This window comes from Mya arenaria, chromosome 8 (assembly GCF_026914265.1).
Source record: "Mya arenaria isolate MELC-2E11 chromosome 8, ASM2691426v1".
NCBI classification, from domain to species: Eukaryota; Metazoa; Mollusca; class Bivalvia; order Myida; family Myidae; genus Mya; species Mya arenaria.
This window is the reverse complement of record NC_069129.1, coordinates 9460854-9481520: the sequence shown is the minus strand read 5'-3', so window position 1 is coordinate 9481520 and position 20667 is coordinate 9460854. Positions and strand designations below refer to the sequence as shown.

The 20667-nt window shown below is 35.2% G+C and overlaps 1 protein-coding gene across 1 annotated transcript in view; it reads right to left on the bottom strand.

The window, feature by feature from the left end:
* LOC128242459 (annulin-like) overlaps nt 1-20667 on the bottom strand; it is a 43419-nt gene that overhangs the window by 9124 nt on the left and 13628 nt on the right. The window contains exons 8-12 of the mRNA XM_052959618.1: nt 19903-20053; nt 6127-6242; nt 4195-4357; nt 1962-2071; nt 1353-1441 (exon numbers count right to left, since the gene is read on the bottom strand). Of these exons, the coding sequence (XP_052815578.1) occupies nt 1353-1441; nt 1962-2071; nt 4195-4357; nt 6127-6242; nt 19903-20053 (629 nt within the window). The remainder of the gene's footprint in view (nt 1-1352; nt 1442-1961; nt 2072-4194; nt 4358-6126; nt 6243-19902; nt 20054-20667) is intronic.

The following is a 20667-nucleotide window of genomic DNA, read 5'->3' as shown; positions in this document are numbered from 1 at the left end:
GGGGGTAAAAGGACATTGGTGAAATAGGACATTGGGGGTAAAAGGACATTGGTGAAATAGGACATTGGGGGTAAAAGGACATTGGTGAAATAGGACATTGGGGGTAAAAGGACATTGGTGAAATAGGACATTGGGGGTAAAAGGACATTGGTGAAATAGGACATTGGGGGGGAAAGGACATTAGTGAAAAAGGACATTGGGGGTAAAAGGACATTAGTGAAATAGGACATTGGAGAAAAGGACATTGGGCAAATAGAACATTGAAAAAATAGGACATTGGTGAAATAGGACATAAGGGAAATAGGGCATTGGGGAGACCTTTGGAAGATTTGACATTTGGGAAATACGACATTAGGGGAAAAGGATATTCAGGATTTAAGACACTGGTGGAAACATGACATTGGGAAAATACGACATTGGGATCTTGAACAAAAAACATTGGGGAAATATGACATTTGGGAAATAAGAAACTGGGGGGTAGAATGCCATTGAGAAAATACGAAATTGGATATTGGGGAAACAGGACATTGGGGAAATCTGACATTGGGATTGGGGAAATATAAAATAAGTGAAATAGGAAATTGAGGAAATAGGGCATTCAGAGATAAGATATTGGGGAAATATGACATTAGGGAAATAGGTCATGGGGAAATATGACATTTGGGAAATAAGACACTGGGGGAAGTATGACATTGGGGAAATATGAAATTGGGATTTGGGAAAGGGGACATTTGGAAAATTGGATATTCGGGAAACAGGACATTGGGGAAATATGATATTGGGGAAATAGGACACTGGGGAAATAGGACATTGGGAAATATGAAACATAGTTTCCTGTGACTACAAAGAGAACATTTGCTTCAATTGTGTGCAATGTTTTAAAAGTCTTTGTGAATAACTGATTTCATATGATGCCAACCACCAATAATTCAATATTTTTCTTTACAATCCCTTTCTGCTTGTTGTGCTTCTTATCTTGAACAGCTTGACTTATGGCCAAGTTTTTCTCTCACACTGCAATTTCTGACAACACCAAGGCTATCATAATACCTTGACTTGTTTTATTACTGGGGTATTGTTATTGAATTTAAAAACAAAGTGTGCATGGAAAATCTCTGGAATTTAATACTGAAACAATTTTGTTTTAAAGTAACTTTCCTGAAACATTGTGACCATGCACATCTAAACAAGAAAGATACATGAAACAACTTTTTTGATTTGCTTACTTCAGGGGTCAAAACTGCTTGAGTCAGGACATTTTTGATGAGACAATCCTCCCCAAACATTGCTAACAAACAATATTTTAAGGATGGCTGCTATTGTCCACACAAGTGACCTTGAAAACCACTCACATCTTTATCTGTGTTGCCTGTGTAAGCGTCCTTGGGTTTCCTGGCTCCAAGTGCGGCCCTCATTACAGCCCTGCGAGATTCGTCTGATCCTTGAAATGAATTTGGTGTTAATAACTTTATAAGTAAAAGGTAAGCCTTTAAGCTAGATATCTTCATCGAGTATCATAATGATTCTTACATTATTATGATACAACAATTATTATTTTCACTAAGAACTTTAAATAACTATTTTAGGTATGATATATGGCAGGTCAAACACTCTGCCACCATTCTTTCGTATATTGGCCTGATTAATAAGCCATACATGATAATAGTAGACATAACCACCCATACACTGTTTTATTGGAATTACTGGCGTAGAATTACTACAAGAAACTCATGAGCTCATAAACAAACAAGCAATCAAGGAATGTTACCATTAGAGTAAAAGTAAATGTGTCCCTCTCTCATCAAATAGGAAGCTGGTATGATCCCTATTAGGGGTACTGACTTCAGGAAAGTGATGCCAAAACTTGTTTCTACCCAGAAAATAGATCCAACTGAAAGGTGATTTATATAAGCCTTCAGCTGTCCTTACAATATAGATCAAATAAACAAGTATAAACTAACCATCAGGGAATTTGTAATTGTCTGTGATATCTTTACGAGCTAAATCAAACCAGGCATTGGCGTCATACGGTTTTCCATCAGCCTTCTTCGTACTGATTTGCGCCCCAACACTGAAACAGCATAACACATATCAGCACTTCATGTGATGTTACACCCAGTACATTTTTTTTTGTAATTTATTTCCAGTATTTTTCAGGAACTATTTCAAAATTTTCAATTTAAAGGCACCTTGTCCAGCCTGCTCCTGTTGGCCAAACGAGCATCTCTGATGTAAAAATAAGATGGACATTAACATAACACACAATCAAGCTTACTAAAGAATAAAAGGTATAAAAAAAAAGGCAGTCGGAATGACAGCTATATTCCCCCTCCCCTGCTACATTTAGAATGAGGCATTGAAAATGAGGGTAGTATATATTTCTTTTGTGTTATCAAGTGAGCAAAGTGAAAACTCCTCGTTTGTATCTTATGCACAAATAATAGATAATTATTTGTATAAGGGTAAGATCACAATATACTCTACTGGGTGAGCACCAAATGATATATTTCATGAGTGGCGTCGAGTTAAATATTAACTTTTGGTTTTTACACGGTGAAAGATAATCTTACACTGTTACAATTTTTTCTTATTATTACTTGGCTGAAAATGATAAAAAATGATAGACAATTGGTGATTTTCAGAAAACAGCATAAAATTGTATGCGAAGGGAACATCATTTCGGAAATTATTTCATTGAAATTGTGTCCCAGCCTCCTTGAGTACTGATGTTTGATTTCATTGTGAGACCGGGCTAAAATTTCAAAACAGTAAGAAATATCAAATTCATATTTTCACTGTTTCATATAGTGAAATACTATTTTTATGTCACTGATAAATCTCTACAAACCACCTGAAAGCATTATAATAATATCATTTATGACTTAAAATAGGCACAGTTCCAATATGGATTTTGCACAGTGCCTTGATGAGACACGTATAGTTTCATAAAGATCCTTCTATACATGGAAGGGATATGGAGCAGTTACAAAATGCAAGGCTTAAAAATTCTCAACGTAGTACAGTGACCTTGACTTTGTGCAGTTCCAACATGAGTAGAATGTGTGACCAAAATTTTATAAAGAACCTTTCATAAATGTTAGATAAATGGAGATGGCATGAAATGCAAGGCTCAAGTTTCATAAAGATCCTTCCAACTACATTTTTATTTAGGCCTACAAAATGATTCTGACATGAAGCAGATTGATAGCAATACCTCAAAGACTTAATATGCTTCAGACAAAAAATAAGCCTGAAAATTAGCAAAGAGAAATGACTTAAAAACTACTGCACCAAGAGCTATGTTTCCTCTGCATTGCACTTTTCCTTAATGAAATTTACCTGTTTATGTAGTTTGAAATCAATTCCTCAAACACTTTTCAAGTTATACTCTGGACAAAACAAAAGTATGAACATTAACGAAGGGCAATAACTTAAAAAATATGCAAAAGTCTGCATCAAGAGTTATGGTTCCTGTGCACTGCACTTCTCCCAAATGAGATCTATCTGTCACATGTATGAAGTTTAAAGTATATATCTCAAAGACTATTAAAGTAATGCTCCGCACATAAAAGAGAAATGAAAATTAACAAAGGAATTTAACAAAAAAATACTGCAAATAGAATTATGGTTCTTGTTTAACTCACTTTTCCTAAATGATTTCTATATGTATATGTAGTTTGAATTCAATACCTGATAGGATTTTCAAGTAACATTGCGTATCATCCAGACAAAAAATAAGTATGAAAAATAGTCAAAGGGCAGTATCGAAAAAATTATGGTTCCTGTTCGCTGCATTTCTCCTTAATGAGATCATATTTATATGAAGTTTGAAGTCAATATCTCAAAGACTTTTCAAATGATGCTGTGTACAATAGTGCATTGCACTGTGCGGCACACATGCCTTTCATTACTTTATGGTAGGGGACAAGCCAATGCACATCTGTGTTTCTCTGTCAGTCAAGAAGAGTGCTAGACAATTGCCTATTGTCAACATGTGCACCAAATTGCACTTGAAACAGTTTCCAAGTTATAACAATGATAAGAGGACTTGCACAAAGCCAAAAGCAAACCAGTTCTACACCAAGGCTATGGTTATACCTGAGGTAACCTCATAATATATTCTTTGAAAAATCAAAACGAGCTTACAAATTGAGAAGCATAACAATTTAATAAACTTCACGTGTCAATACATACCTATCATTTTTCACTTTGTATATCTTGTAGCCGCTGCCACATTCAGGCTTCCAAAAGCATTGATCGGCGTTCACCTCCGCAAAAACAAACGGAGTGTCATATGGCACTCGAACCATCCCATGTTTTACGGCGAACACTGGACACGGGCCACATGTAAAAACACCTGAGGATAAATGGAAGTAAAAGTCTTAAATAAATATCTCAGCTTAATATTATGGTGTCAATGCCGTAAGGTAACATGTGACATAAATAAATAGGTTTCCATACCTTCTGACATCAACCCCACACTGTAAGGTTATATAACTCACAATATGAGGTTATATACCTCATGATATAAAGTTATATACCTCACAATATGAGGTTATATAACTCATGATATAAAGTTATATACCTCACAATATGAGGTTATATACCTCATGATATAAAGTTATATACCTCACAATATGAGGTTATATACCTCATGATATAAAGTTATATACCCCACAATAGGAGGTTATATACCTCATGATATAAAGTTATATACCTCACAATATGAGGTTATATACCTCATGATATAAAGTTATATACCTCACAATAGGAGGTTATATACCTCATGATATAAGAGTATATACCCCACAACATAATATTATATACTTAACAATATATTATATACCCCACCATCTTTAAGAAATATTACACACCACTAGGGGTCATGTGACATTATAAGGACCGGCCAGTCAGCCCCCAAAAGTGTATGTGGACCGAGGCTTTAGCCATATGGTCCAAAGTCATGTGTAAATATTTCTTATATCATACCGAACATTTTATATTACCATTCAATATTTTCAAAGCGCTTTAGATGTGTTTTATTGAACAAAGCTTATTATGTTTACTTGCGACAAATTTTCGCCATTGTGAAAAAAAGCAAGCAGCTCTTACCAGTAGTACGATGTTAGTGGTCCATATTACAATTTTGGCGAGGTCTGGACAGGCCAAAAATATAATATGGACCGCTGACGTCATAAAACTGGATTTTTATCAAAATACAGTAATCTACTGACTGATTGACTTTATATATACAAAGAATTGACACATCTGTGTAAGGTATAATTTTATGTTATATGAGTGATTCGAAGACCTTATTTATTTTTCTTGAAATAACTAATTTAATAATTTAAAATAATTCCAATCTTAAAAACTTATTCAGGACAATTAAAAAAAAATTGTGTGCAGAATGAATTGAAATGACTTTTATAATTCATTAAGATAACTTTTGTACAAAATCTACTTCAATTTTCATGGTTTTGATTGTAAAATTAATGATCTATCAAATGGGCATCTCCAATTATTTCCGATACTCAATCATAGTAAATATTCAATTTTCATTTTCTTGCTGATGTCAGCTATGAGAAAAAATTATCTTGCACCAAGCATTAACAAAGACTAGAAGCTAAAATGTGTGAATTTTAATAATCAAAAGAAGGAACATTCCATTCATTATGCCATAAGTTATTCATTAATATATGACAAAGTTATTCTATGATCTTGCAGGTGAAAAGCACTCAGGTTGAACTAATCTCCCATGAAACAGATTTATCACATGTCAGGTTCACTCATTAGTAGTTTTGTAGTAAAGGTCAGCATTACCTTGACCTTTGAACCACTGTTGAAGTGATCTTTTGAGTGACTATGAACTATGTGCATACCAAGTTTGAAGGTTCTACAATAGTCATTCGAAATGAAAAGTATAACCAACACTGATGACGAAGTAGTCCCTGTGTCTACCCTGCTTTGCAGCAACACAAAAGAGCGAAGATTTTCAAAATGACCTTACCACCAAATTACAAACTATTACAAACAACAAGTACACACATTAATGTGAAGACACTTTCAGTGACCATGCTTTGACAAGTATAGGTCAAGTTTGTCTAAATGTGATGAAAATTATCAGACCTTCGCTGCGTTCCTGTGGTGTTGAGTCAATCACCTGCCAACCATCAAACATGCCTCGATCATTTCCTCGAATGTCAGGCCGAGACATCCATACTTCGTTCCAAACATGAAAGTTCCTTGTGAAAAAAATAAAGCAATTGTGACGGTTATGGTATTTGTTACAATATATGTACTAAGTGACCTTTGACCTTCTGAAATCAAAATCGTTAGGGGTCATTTACTGATCAACTGATTCTAAGGTTATTGGATGTAAATGAAAGTGAGTGTTCTTATTTCATATGTGAATTAACTAAGGACGTTTTGCTATTCAATGGAGCGACTGTATTGCCCTAAAGTTGTTCATATTTCGGGACTCTTTTTCCCTTGTTTTCTTTTAACCGAAGGTATTGGCCTGATACTAATGATAATATAATTACACGAAAAAAGGTAAAAATGTCTAAGAGTGTTAAAGTGATTGTAACGATGTAAATGTCAGTAGAATATCAGTCATCATTATATGTAATTAACTGTTGGCTTACGGTTTGATGATGCCCTTTTTTGATAAAGTTTAAAATACTCTCCTTCCTTTAACCATAAATTGCATCCTATATTTAATAATCGCCAGTCTGTTATGAAGTGGATAAGCGTCCGCCTACGGAGCGGGAGGTCGTGGGTTCGATCCCTGGCCGCGTCATACCAAAAGACGTTAAAAGTTGGTACAAGTAGCTCCCTTGCCTGGCGCTTGGCATTTAAAGGGTAGTGCTTGGAAAACTGGTGTACTCAGTACTGGTTTAACCCAGGAAAGTTGTACCCCGTGTATCGGTGCTTTACACCGAGCACGTAAAAGAACCAAGGGGTCTCTTCGAAAAAGAGCTAGGGTCTCGAACCCGGACTTCCTTGTATCCCACCACTGTCTCTTCAGCGTGCTGTCCCTTCAGCAAAAACAAAGGACCCCGTTGGAAATAAGTGCTTGCACTTTCACGGGTTATCCTTGATCGCAAGGTCTAAAGAAAATACATACATACATACATACAAAATAGGAGTAGATTCAGTTCCTTTAACAGTAACCCACATAACAAATAATTGCCATACTAATCAATCAAGGATAACATAATATTCAGAGTTAATCACTTTCATTTACCCAGTTGCTCAGATAATATCACAATGTCATTATATATCACTACAAAGAGCCTACAACATAATGATCATCACAAACATCTGGGAACATTCATAGTTATAGAAATGTTGTGAAGGCCAACTATACAAACAGTTCATAATTCTCTGTAGGTGTACATCTGTAAGTACCACACATATTGCTTGTTCAATGGTAAACCCACTATTTGACACATACATTTACACATAATGATTTACTTTAGAACATGACCTTTATTTCCAGCTACTGAACATGTCTTCCATCACTCCTTAATTGTATACATGTTTTTATATAATAGACATGATGTCACCTTTTGGCATTCCCGCTAATAATAATGTGTTATAATGATACTTAGTCAGTTAGAAGCTTGCTCCAAATTTCCAAATAATCACTATTTTACTTATTTATATGTTCTGCTTTTATTAGGCAATCTCAAGTAGATTACGGTTAAAGCTGTTAAAGTTCTTAATGAACTAGAAGTGTCTAAATGAGTTCTGGGGTGGATGGGTCTGTGAAATTCCCTTTGAATATGTGAACATTTCAGATGAAGTTTCAACATCTCCCCAAACAAAGTCAAAACCTTTGGTATAAAAGCTAAGCACGAAGATTTTAACAGCTGGTATAATAATTGCCATAAAAATGCAATCCTATAATTCTAAGACCTGTCAATAAGCATTTGACCACTTATAATAATAGAATATATTCCAAAAGAGATCGAGAATAGTATGCTGTAGTCTTCTTAGCAGTGCCTCATTTTTAAAATGTACCATGTTTGAGGATGTTTCCTTTGTTTTTGTCTACTCACTAATTCCTGTACCAGAATGGTGTAGTCATTCAATAACTAGATAAATGTTATGGTTAGAAGTATAACCACCCAATAACTAGATAAATGTTATGGTTAGAAGTATAACCACCCAATAACTAGATAAATGTTATGGTAAGAAAGTATAATCATTCAATAACTAGATAAATGTTATGGTTACAAGTATAATAATACAGTGGCTAGATAAATTTTATGGTTACAAACATAACAAGATAAATGGTACAGTAACAAGTCTAACCATTCAAAAACAAGATAAATGGTACGGTAACAAGCCTAACCATTCTATAACTATATAAATGGTATGGTAACAAGTCTAACCATTCAATAACTATATTAATGGTACAGTTACAAGTCTAACCATTCAATAACTAGAGCTATCACTGAAGGTGATTAATACCCCCGAACGCCGCCCTGATATGAAATTGCAGTCAACTATTTGGAAAGCCAACCTTTAAATGACAACTTTATTTTATGGACTATCGTCAGTTATTCATTTTTTGATTATGTTTTTAAAAGTTAGAAAAAAGGCTTTAAACAATATCAGTGATGCTAATACTGAGATGTTAATACTGATATATTTGATGTTCTAAAGCACAGAATATACGATTGCCTATGACCATCTGTAAATGAGTTATGTTACATTTTTTTCAAGTTGTGCTCTGGACAAGAAAAAAGTAACAAAGGGCAATAACTCTGTAATTGGCTTAAATAGAATTGCGATTCCTGAACACTGCACTTTCTCTCATTATGATCTATCACTGTATGAAGTTTTATTAAATTCCATCCAACTGTTTTCAAGTTATGCTCAGGACAAGAAAAAGTAACAAAGGGCAGTAACTCTGTAATTAGCTGAAATAGAATTGCGGTTCCTGCATACTGCACTTCCTCTAATTATGATCTATCACTGTATGAAGCTTTATTAAATTCCATCCAATAGTTTTCAAGTTATGCTCCGGACAAGAAAAAAAGTAACAAAGGGCAATAACTCTGTAATTGGCTGAAATAGAATTGCGGTTCCTGTACACTGCACTTCCTCTAATTATGATCTATCACTGTATGAAGCTTTATTAAATTCCATCCAATAGTTTTCAAGTTATGCTCCGGACAAGAAAAAAGTAACAAAGGGCAGTAACTCTGTAATTAGCTGAAATAGAATTGCTGTTCCTGTACACTGCACTTCCTCTCATTATGATCTATTACTGTATGAAGCTTTATTAAATTCCATCCAATAGTTTTCAAATTATGCTCCGGACAAGAAAAAAGTAACAAAGGGCAATAACTCTGTAATTGGCTGAAATAGAATTGCGGTTCCTGTACACTGCACTTCCTCTCATTATGATCTATCACTGTATGAAGTTTTATTAAATTCCATCTAATAGTTTTCAATTTATACTCAGGACAAAAAAAATAACAAAGGGCAGTAACTCTGTAATTAGCTGAAATAGAATTGCAGTTCCTGTACACTGCACTTCCACTCATTATGATCTATCACTGTATGAAGCTTTATTAAATTCCATCCAATAATTTTCAAGTTATACTCAGGACAAGAAAAACGTAACAAAGGGCAATAACTCTGTAATTGACTGAAAAAGAATTACGGTTCCTGTACACTGCACTTCCTCTCATTATAATCTATCACTGTATGAAGTTTTATTAAATTCCATCCAATAGTTTTCAAGTTATGCTCCGGACAAGAAAAAGTAACAAAGGGCAATAACTCTGGAATAAGCTGAAATAGAATCGCAGTTCCTGTACACTGCACTTCCTCTCATTATGATCTATCACTGTTTGAAGCTTTATTAAATTCCATCCAATAGTTTTCAAGTTATGCTCGGGACAAGAAAAAAAGTATTTAAGGCCATAACTCTGTAATTAGCTAAAATAGAGTTATGGTTCTTGTGCAATGCACTTCCTCTCATTGTGCTTTACCATTGTATGAAGTTTCAATAAATCCCATCTAGTAGTTTGCAAGTTAATGTCTGGAAAAAAAAATGACAGCAAAAAAAATAAAATAAAGGGAAATAACTCAGTAATGAGCTAAAGTAGAGTTATGGTTCTTAAGCACTGCACTTCCTCTCATTGTGCTTTACCATTGTATGAAATTCCAATGAATTTCATCCAGTACTTTTCTTCAAGTTATATTCCAGACAAAAAAAAGTAACAAAGGGCAATAACTCAGAAATAAGCAAGAATAGAGTTATGGTTATTGTACACTGCACTTCCTCTCATTATGCTCTACCATTGTATGACGTTTAATCCAATTCCATCAAGTAGTTTTTAAGTTATGCTCCGGACAAGGTAAATTGCAACGGACCGACCAACAAACCGACCGATCGACTGACCGACTGACAGACCACAGGGTGACTCCATTATACCCCCTTTAAACTTCGTTTGTCGGGGATATAATTAGATAAATGGTACAGTAACAAGTCTAACCATTCAATAACTATATAAATGGTACAGTAACAAGTCTAACCATTCAATAACTATATAATTGGTACAGTAACAAGTCTAACCATTCAATAACAAGATAAATGGTACAGTAACAAGTCTAACCATTCAATAACTATATAAATGGTACAGTAACAAGTCTAACGATTCAAAAACAAGGTAAATGGTACAGTAACAAGTCTAAATTTTAAAACCAAGATAAATGGTACAATAACAAGCCTAACCATTTAAAACCAAGATAAATAGTAACTTAACAAGTCTAACCATTCAAAACCAAGATAAATGGTACATTAACAAGTCTAACCATTCAAAACCAAGATAAATGGTAAGGTAACAAGTCTAACCATTCAATAACTAGATAAATGGTTCGATAAAAAGTCTAACCATTCAATAACTAGATAAATGGGGTACGGTAAAAAGTCCAACCATTCAATAACTATATAAATGGCACAGTAACAAGTCTAACCATTCAATAACTATATAAATGGTATGGTAACGAGTCTAACCATTCAATAACAAGATAAATGGTACAGTGACAAGTCTACCATTTATTAACTAGAGAAATGGTACAAGTACAACCATTCAATTACTAGACAAATGGTACAGTGACAAGTCTACCATTCATTAACAAGACAAATGGTACAGTGACAAGTCTACCATTCATTAACTAGACAAATGGTACAGTGACAAGTCTACCATTCATTAACTAGACAAATGGTACAGTGACAAGTCTAACCATTCATTAACTAGACAAATGGTCCAGTGACAAGTCTACCATTCATTAACTAGACAAATGGTACAGTGACATGTACAACCATTCAATAACTAGATAAATGGTACAGTGACAAGTACAACCATTCAATAACTACATAAATGGTACAGTGACAAGTCTAACCATTAAATTATTAGACAAATGGTGCAGTGACAAGTCTAACCATTCAATAACTAGAACAATGGTACAGTGACAAGTACAACCATTCAATAACTACATAAATGGTACAGTGACAAGTCTAACCATTCAATTATTAGACAAATGGTACAGTGACAAGTCTAACCATTCAATAACTAGAACAATGGTACAGTGACAAGTACAACCATTCAATAACTACATAAATGGTACAGTGACAAGTCTAAACATTCAATTATTAGACAAATGGTACAGTGACAAGTCTAAACATTCAATAACCACATGATAAATGGTACAAACTAGTTACCTCACCCACCATTCTTATGATTGAAATCAAAGAGTTAAATCAGCCACTACTCACTAAGTTGAAATTAAACAGTTACCTCACCCACTACCCTCATGATTGAAAATAAACAGTAACCCCACCTACTACTCTCATGATTGAAATTAAACAGTACCCTCACCCACTACCCTCATAATTGAAATTAAACAATTACCTCCCCCACTCCCCTCATGATTGAAAATAAACAGTAACCCCACCTACTACTCTCATGATTGAAATTAAACAGTAACCCCACCTACTACTCTCATGATTGAAATTAAACAGTTATATCACTCACCCACTACTCTCATAATTGAAATTAAACAGTTACCTCACACACTACTCTCATAATTGAAATTAAACAGTTACCTCACACACTACTCTCATAATTGAAATTAAACAGTTACCTCCCCCACTCCCCTCATGATTGAAATTTAACAGTTACCTCACCCACTACTCTCATGATTGAAATTAAACAGTTACCTCACCAACTTCTCTCATGATTGAAATTAAACAGTTACCTCACCCACTCCCCTCATGATTGAAATTTAACAGTTACCTCACCAACTACTCTCATGATTGAAATTAAACAGTTACCTCACCCACTCCCCTCATGATTGAAATTTAACAGTTACCTCACCCACTACTCTCATAATTGAAATTAAACAGTTACCTCACCAACTTCTCTCATGATTGAAATTAAACAGTTACCTCACCCACTCCCCTCATGATTGAAATTAAACAGTTACCTCACCAACTTCTCTCATGATTGAAATTAAACAGTTACCTCACCAACTACTCTCATGATTGAAATTTAACAGTTACCTCACCAACTACTCTCATGATTGAAATTAAACAGTTACCTCACCCACTACTCTCATGATTGAAATTTAACAGTTACCTCACCCACTCCCCTCATGATTGAAATTTAACAGTAACCTCACCAACTACTCTCATGATTGAAATTTAACAGTTACCTCACCAACTACTCTCATGATTGAAATTTAACAGTTACCTCACCCACTACCCTCATGATTGAAATTTAACAGTTACCTTACCCACTACTCTCATGATTGAAATTTAACAGTTACCTCACCCACTACTCTCATGATTGAAATTTAACAGTTACCTCACCCACTACTCTCATGATTGAAATTTAACAGTTACCTCACCAACTACTCTCATGATTGAAATTAAACAGTTACCTCACCCACTACTCTCATGATTGAAATTTAATAGTTACCTCACCCACTACTCTCATGATTGAAATTTAACAGTTACCTCACCCACTACCCTCATGATTGAAATTAAACAGTTACCTCACCCACTACTCTCATGATTGAAATTTAACAGTTACCTCACCAACTACTCTCATGATTGAAATTTAATAGTTACCTCACCCACTACTCTCATGATTGAAATTTAACAGTTACCTCACCAACTACCCTCATGATTGAAATTAAACAGTTACCTCACCCACTACTCTCATGATTGAAATTTAATAGTTACCTCACCCACTACTCTCATGATTGAAATTTAACAGTTACCTCACCAACTACTCTCATGATTGAAATTAAACAGTTACCTCACCCACTACTCTCATGATTGAAATTTAACAGTTACCTCACCAACTACTCTCATGATTGAAATTTAACAGTTACCTCACCCACTACCCTCATGATTGAAATTTAACAGTTACCTTACCCACTACTCTCATGATTGAAATTTAACAGTTACCTCACCCACTACTCTCATGATTGAAATTTAACAGTTACCTCACCAACTACTCTCATGATTGAAATTAAACAGTTACCTCACCCACTCCCCTCATGATTGAAATTTAACAGTTACCTCACCAACTACTCTCATGATTGAAATTTAACAGTTACCTCACCAACTACTCTCATGATTGAAATTTAACAGTTACCTCACCCACTACCCTCATGATTGAAATTTAACAGTTACCTCACCAACTACTCTCATGATTGAAATTTAACAGTTACCTCACCAACTACTCTCATGATTGAAATTTAACAGTTACCTCATCAACTACCCTCATGATTGAAATTTAACAGTTACCTCACCAACTACTCTCATGATTGAAATTAAACAGTTACCTCACCAACTACTCTCATGATTGAAATTTAACAGTTACCTCACCAACTTCTCTCATGATTGAAATTAAACAGTTACCTCACCCACTCCCCTCATGATTGAAATTTAACAGTTACCTCACCCACTACTCTCATGATTGAAATTTAACAGTTACCTCACCAACTACTCTCATGATTGAAATTGAACAGTTACCTCACCAACTACCCTCATGATTGAAATTAAACAGTTACCTCACCAACTACTCTCATGATTGAAATTTAACAGTTACCTCACCAACTACTCTCATGATTGAAATTAAACAGTTACCTTACCCACTACCCTCATGATTGAAATTAAACAGTTACCTCACCCACTACTCTCATGATTGAAATTAAACAGTTACCTCACCAACTACTCTCATGATTGAAATTAAACAGTTACCTCACCCACTCCCCTCATGATTGAAATTAAACAGTTACCTCACCCACTACTCTCATGATTGAAATTTAACAGTTACCTCACCAACTACTCTCATGATTGAAACTTAACAGTTACCTCACCAACTACTCTCATGATTGAAATTTAACAGTTACCTTACCCACTACTCTCATAATTGAAATTTAACAGTTACCTCACCCACTACCCTCATGATTGAAATTAAACAGTTACCTCACCAACTACTCTCATGATTGAAATTTAACAGTTACCTCACCCACTACCCTCATGATTGAAATTTAACAGTTACCTCACCCACTTGTCTCATGATTGAAATTAAACAGTTACCTCACCCACTCCCCTCATGATTGAAATTAAACAGTTACCTCACCAACTACTCTCATGATTGAAATTTAACAGTTACCTCACCCACTACCCTCATGATTGAAATTTAACAGTTACCTCACCCACTACTCTCATGATTGAAATTTAACAGTTACCTCATCCACTACCCTCATGATTGGAATTTACCAGTTACCTCACCAACTACTCTCATGATTGAAATTTAATAGTTACCTCACCCACTACCCTCATGATTGAAATTTAACAGTTACCTCACCCACTTCTCTCATGATTGAAATTAAACAGTTACCTCACCAACTACTCTCATGATTGAAATTAAACAGTTACCTCACCCACTCCCCTCATGATTGAAATTAAACAGTTACCTCACCCACTTCTCTCATGATTGAAATTAAACAGTTACCTCACCCACTCCCCTCATGATTGAAATTAAACAGTTACCTCACCCACTTCTCTCATGATTGAAATTAAACAGTTACCTCACCAACTTCTCTCATGATTAAAATTAAACAGTTACCTCACCCACTCCCCTCATGATTGAAATTTAACAGTTACCTCACCAACTACTCTCATGATTGAAATTTAACAGTTACCTCACCAACTACTCTCATGATTGAAATTTAACAGTTACCTCACCCACTACCCTCATGATTGAAATTAAACAGTTACCTCACCAACTACTCTCATGATTGAAATTTAACAGTTACCTCACCCACTACCCTCATGATTGAAATTTAACAGTTACCTCACCCACTTGTCTCATGATTGAAATTAAACAGTTACCTCACCCACTCCCCTCATGATTGAAATTAAACAGTTACCTCACCAACTACTCTCATGATTGAAATTAAACAGTTACCTCACCCACTACTCTCATGATTGAAATTAAACAGTTACCTCACCCACTCCCCTCATGATTGAAATTAAACAGTTACCTCACCAACTACTCTCATGATTGAAATTTAACAGTTACCTCACCCACTACCCTCATGATTGAAATTTAACAGTTACCTCACCCACTACCCTCATGATTGAAATTTAACAGTTACCTCACCCACTACTCTCATGATTGAAATTTAACAGTTACCTCATCCACTACTCTCATGATTGAAATTAAACAGTTACCTCATCCACTACCCTCATGATTGGAATTTAACAGTTACCTCACCAACTACTCTCATGATTGAAATTTAATAGTTACCTCACCCACTACCCTCATGATTGAAATTTAACAGTTACCTCACCCACTACCCTCATGATTGAAATTAAACAGTTACCTCACCCACTACTCTCATGATTGAAATTTAACAGTTACCTCACCAACTACTCTCATGATTGAAATTAAACAGTTACCTCACCAACTACTCTCATGATTGAAATTAAACAGTTACCTCACCCACTTCTCTCATGATTGAAATTTAACAGTTACTTCACCCACTACTCTCATGATTGAAATTAAACAGTTACCTCACCCACTACCCTCATGATTGAAATTAAACAGTTACCTCACCCACTACTCTCATGATTGAAATTTAACAGTTACCTCACCAACTACTCTCATGATTGAAATTAAACAGTTACCTCACCCACTACCCTCATGATTGAAATTTAACAGTTACCTCACCCACTACTCTCATGATTGAAATTTAACAGTTACCTCACCAACTACTCTCATGATTGAAATTAAACAGTTACCTCATCCACTACTCTCATGATTGAAATTTAACAGTTACTTCACCCACTTCTCTCATGATTGAAATTAAACAGTTACCTCACCCACTACCCTCATGATTGAAATTAAACAGTTACCTCACCCACTACTCTCATGATTGAAATTTAACAGTTACTTCACCCACTCCCCTCATGATTGAAATTAAACAGTTACTTCACCCACTTCTCTCATGATTGAAATTAAACAGTTACCTCACCCACTACCCTCATGATTGAAATTTAACAGTTACCTCACCAACTACTCTCATGATTGAAATTAAACAGTTACCTCACCCACTCCCCTCATGATTGAAATTTAACAGTTACCTCACCAACTACTCTCATGATTGAAATTAAACAGTTACCTCACCCACTACCCTCATGATTGAAATTTAACAGTTACCTCACCAACTACTCTCATGATTGAAATTAAACAGTTACCTCACCAACTACCCTCATGATTGAAATTTAACAGTTACTTCACCCACTTCTCTCATGATTGAAATTAAACAGTTACCTCACCCACTACCCTCATGATTGAAATTTAACAGTTACCTCACCAACTACTCTCATGATTGAAATTAAACAGTTACCTCACCCACTCCCCTCATGATTGAAATTAAACAGTTACCTCACCAACTACTCTCATGATTGAAATTTAACAGTTACCTCACCAACTACTCTCATGATTGAAATTAAACAGTTACCTCACCCACTCCCCTCATGATTGAAATTAAACAGTTACCTCACCCACTACCCTCATGATTGAAATTAAACAGTTACTTCACCCACTTCTCTCATGATTGAAATTAAACAGTTACCTCACCCACTACTCTCATGATTGAAATTTAACAGTTACTTCACCCACTTCTCTCATGATTGAAATTAAACAGTTACCTCACCCACTACCCTCATGATTGAAATTAAACAGTTACCTCACCCACTACACTCATGATTGAAATTTAACAGTTACCTCACCAACTACTCTCATGATTGAAATTAAACAGTTACCTCACCAACTACTCTCATGATTGAAATTAAACAGTTACCTCACCCACTACTCTCATGATTGAAATTAAACAGTTACCTCACCCACTACTCTCATGATTGAAATTTAACAGTTACCTCACCAACTACTCTCATGATTGAAATTAAACAGTTACCTCACCAACTACTCTCATGATTGAAATTAAACAGTTACCTCACCAACTACTCTCATGATTGAAATTAAACAGTTACCTCATCCACTACTCTCATGATTGAAATTTAACAGTTACCTCACCAACTACTCTCATGATTGAAATTAAACAGTTACCTCACCCACTACCCTCATGATTGAAATTTAACAGTTACCTCACCAACTACTCTCATGATTGAAATTTAACAGTTACCTCACCCACTACCCTCATGATTGAAATTTAACAGTTACCTCACCAACTACTCTCATGATTGAAATTTAACAGTTACCTCACCAACTACTCTCATGATTGAAATTTAACAGTTACCTCACCCACTACCCTCATGATTGAAATTTAACAGTTACCTCACCAACTACTCTCATGATTGAAACTTAACAGTTACCTCACACACTACTCTCATGATTGAAATTTAACAGTTACCTCACCAACTACTCTCATGATTGAAATTTAATAGTTACCTCACACACTACTCTCATGATTGGAATTTAACAGTTACCTCACCAACTACTCTCATGATTGAAATTAAACAGTTACCTCACCCACTACTCTCATGATTGAAATTTAACAGTTACCTCACCCACTCCCCTCATGATTGAAACTTAACAGTTACCTCACCCACTACTCTCATGATTGAAATTTAATAGTTACCTCACCCACTACTCTCATGATTGAAATTTAATAGTTACCTCACCCACTACTCTCATGATTGAAATTAAACAGTTACCTCACCAACTACTCTCATGATTGAAATTAAACAGTTACCTCACCCACTACTCTCATGATTGAAATTTAACAGTTACCTCACCCACTCCCCTCATGATTGAAACTTAACAGTTACCTCACCAACTACTCTCATGATTGAAATTTAACAGTTACCTTACCCACTACTCTCATGATTGAAATTTAACAGTTACCTCACCCACTACCCTCATGATTGAAATTAAACAGTTACCTCACCAACTACTCTCATGATTGAAATTTAACAGTTACCTCACCCACTACCCTCATGATTGAAATTTAACAGTTACCTCACCCACTTGTCTCATGATTGAAATTAAACAGTTACCTCACCCACTCCCCTCATGATTGAAATTAAACAGTTACCTCACCAACTACCCTCATGATTGAAATTAAACAGTTACCTCACCAACTACCCTCATGGTTGAAATTAAACAGTTACCTCATCCACTACCCTCATGATTGAAATTTAACAGTTACCTCACCCACTTCTCTCATGATTGAAATTAAACAGTTACCTCACCAACTACTCTCATGATTGAAATTAAACAGTTACCTCACCCACTACTCTCATGATTGAAATTTAACAGTTACCTCACCCACTTGTCTCATGATTGAAATTAAACAGTTACCTCACCCACTCCCCTCATGATTGAAATTAAACAGTTACCTCACCCACTACTCTCATGATTGGAATTAAACAGTTACCTCACCAACTACTCTCATGATTGAAATTTAACAGTTACCTCTCCCACTTGTCTAATGATTGAAATTAAACAGTTACCTCACCCACTACTCTCATGATTGAAATTTAACAGTTACCTCACCCACTTGTCTCATGATTGAAATTAAACAGTTACCTCACCCACTCCCCTCATGATTGAAATTAAACAGTTACCTCACCCACTACTCTCATGATTGAAATTAAACAGTTACCTCACCAACTACTCTCATGATTGAAATTAAACAGTTACCTCACCCACTACTCTCATGATTGAAATTAAACAGTTACCTCACCCACTACTCTCATGATTGAAATTTAACAGTTACCTCACCCACTTGTCTCATGATTGAAATTAAACAGTTACCTCACCCACTCCCCTCATGATTGAAATTAAACAGTTACCTCACCCACTTCTCTCATGATTGAAATTAAACAGTTACCTCACCCACTACTCTCATGATTGAAATTTAACAGTTACCTCACCCACTTCTCTCATGATTGAAATTAAACAGTTACCTCACCAACTACTCTCATGATTGAAATTAAACAGTTACCTCACCCACTTCTCTCATGATTGAAATTAAACAGTTACCTCACCCACTATTGTCATGATTGAAATCAAACAGTTACCTCACCCACTACTCTCATGATTGAGTAAAAAACAGTTATATAACTCACACACTACTCTTATGATTGAAATTAAATGCATGCCGTGAAGTGCTCATGTATAATTTCAGTAACTCTGATTGTGAGTGCTGAGTGAGTCACTATTACTTATTTACAGTAACACAAAACAGTCCATGTGTACAAGCTCAGGAGTAGTGAAAGATTTATAAATAATTGTGCTGTCATCTTCACATTTTTTTTAAACCACTTACCATATTGAGTCATCTGTTTTCATCTTATCCCTGACCAATCTTTTCTTCTCATCATATTTGTAGTAGACGTCAATTGTGACACTCTCGTCAGTGTCATGGGCTGACTTAAAATTTGTCACACTTCTAGCAGGTAGACCTAGCGCACGACAAACTGCAAGATAAGGATTTAAAGCTGCAATCTTACAGATATACCTTTTTTACAACTTTTTTATTTTTTGTCTTGAAAAGAGCACATTTTTGCGTAAATATCTGCAAACCAATGATAAAGGATTGCTGACCAAAGATCAGATAGCAGATTTGCATATTTCCGCTCGAAAATTAATGTTTTATGGCTAAAACCGTTACTAACGGTTTAAGAAAAATGCATAAAACATTAATATTTTGGATAAAATATATAAATCTGCAATCTAACTTTTTGTCAGCCGTCTTATATAACTGGTTTCCATGGATTTTCGCAAAAATTGGCTCGTTCCAAGACAAAAAATAAAAAAGTTGTCAAACGCCAATCTGTAAGAGAGCAGCTTTAAGCCAGTCAACACCTCTGATGTGATATTCAAAACATATACTAAATTTTCCACAAAGTGCATTCTGCAATCCTTTACCTAGTATATATTTGTATGAACACGAGAAAAAGTCAAAAGGTAATGCTTAAACTCATTTAAATCTTCCTGAATTTATATTAAATACTAGAAATGTGTCCATAGGACACGGATGCCCCCACTTCGATTTTTTGTCACAGAAAATAAGCCATAATGATTATTCAGG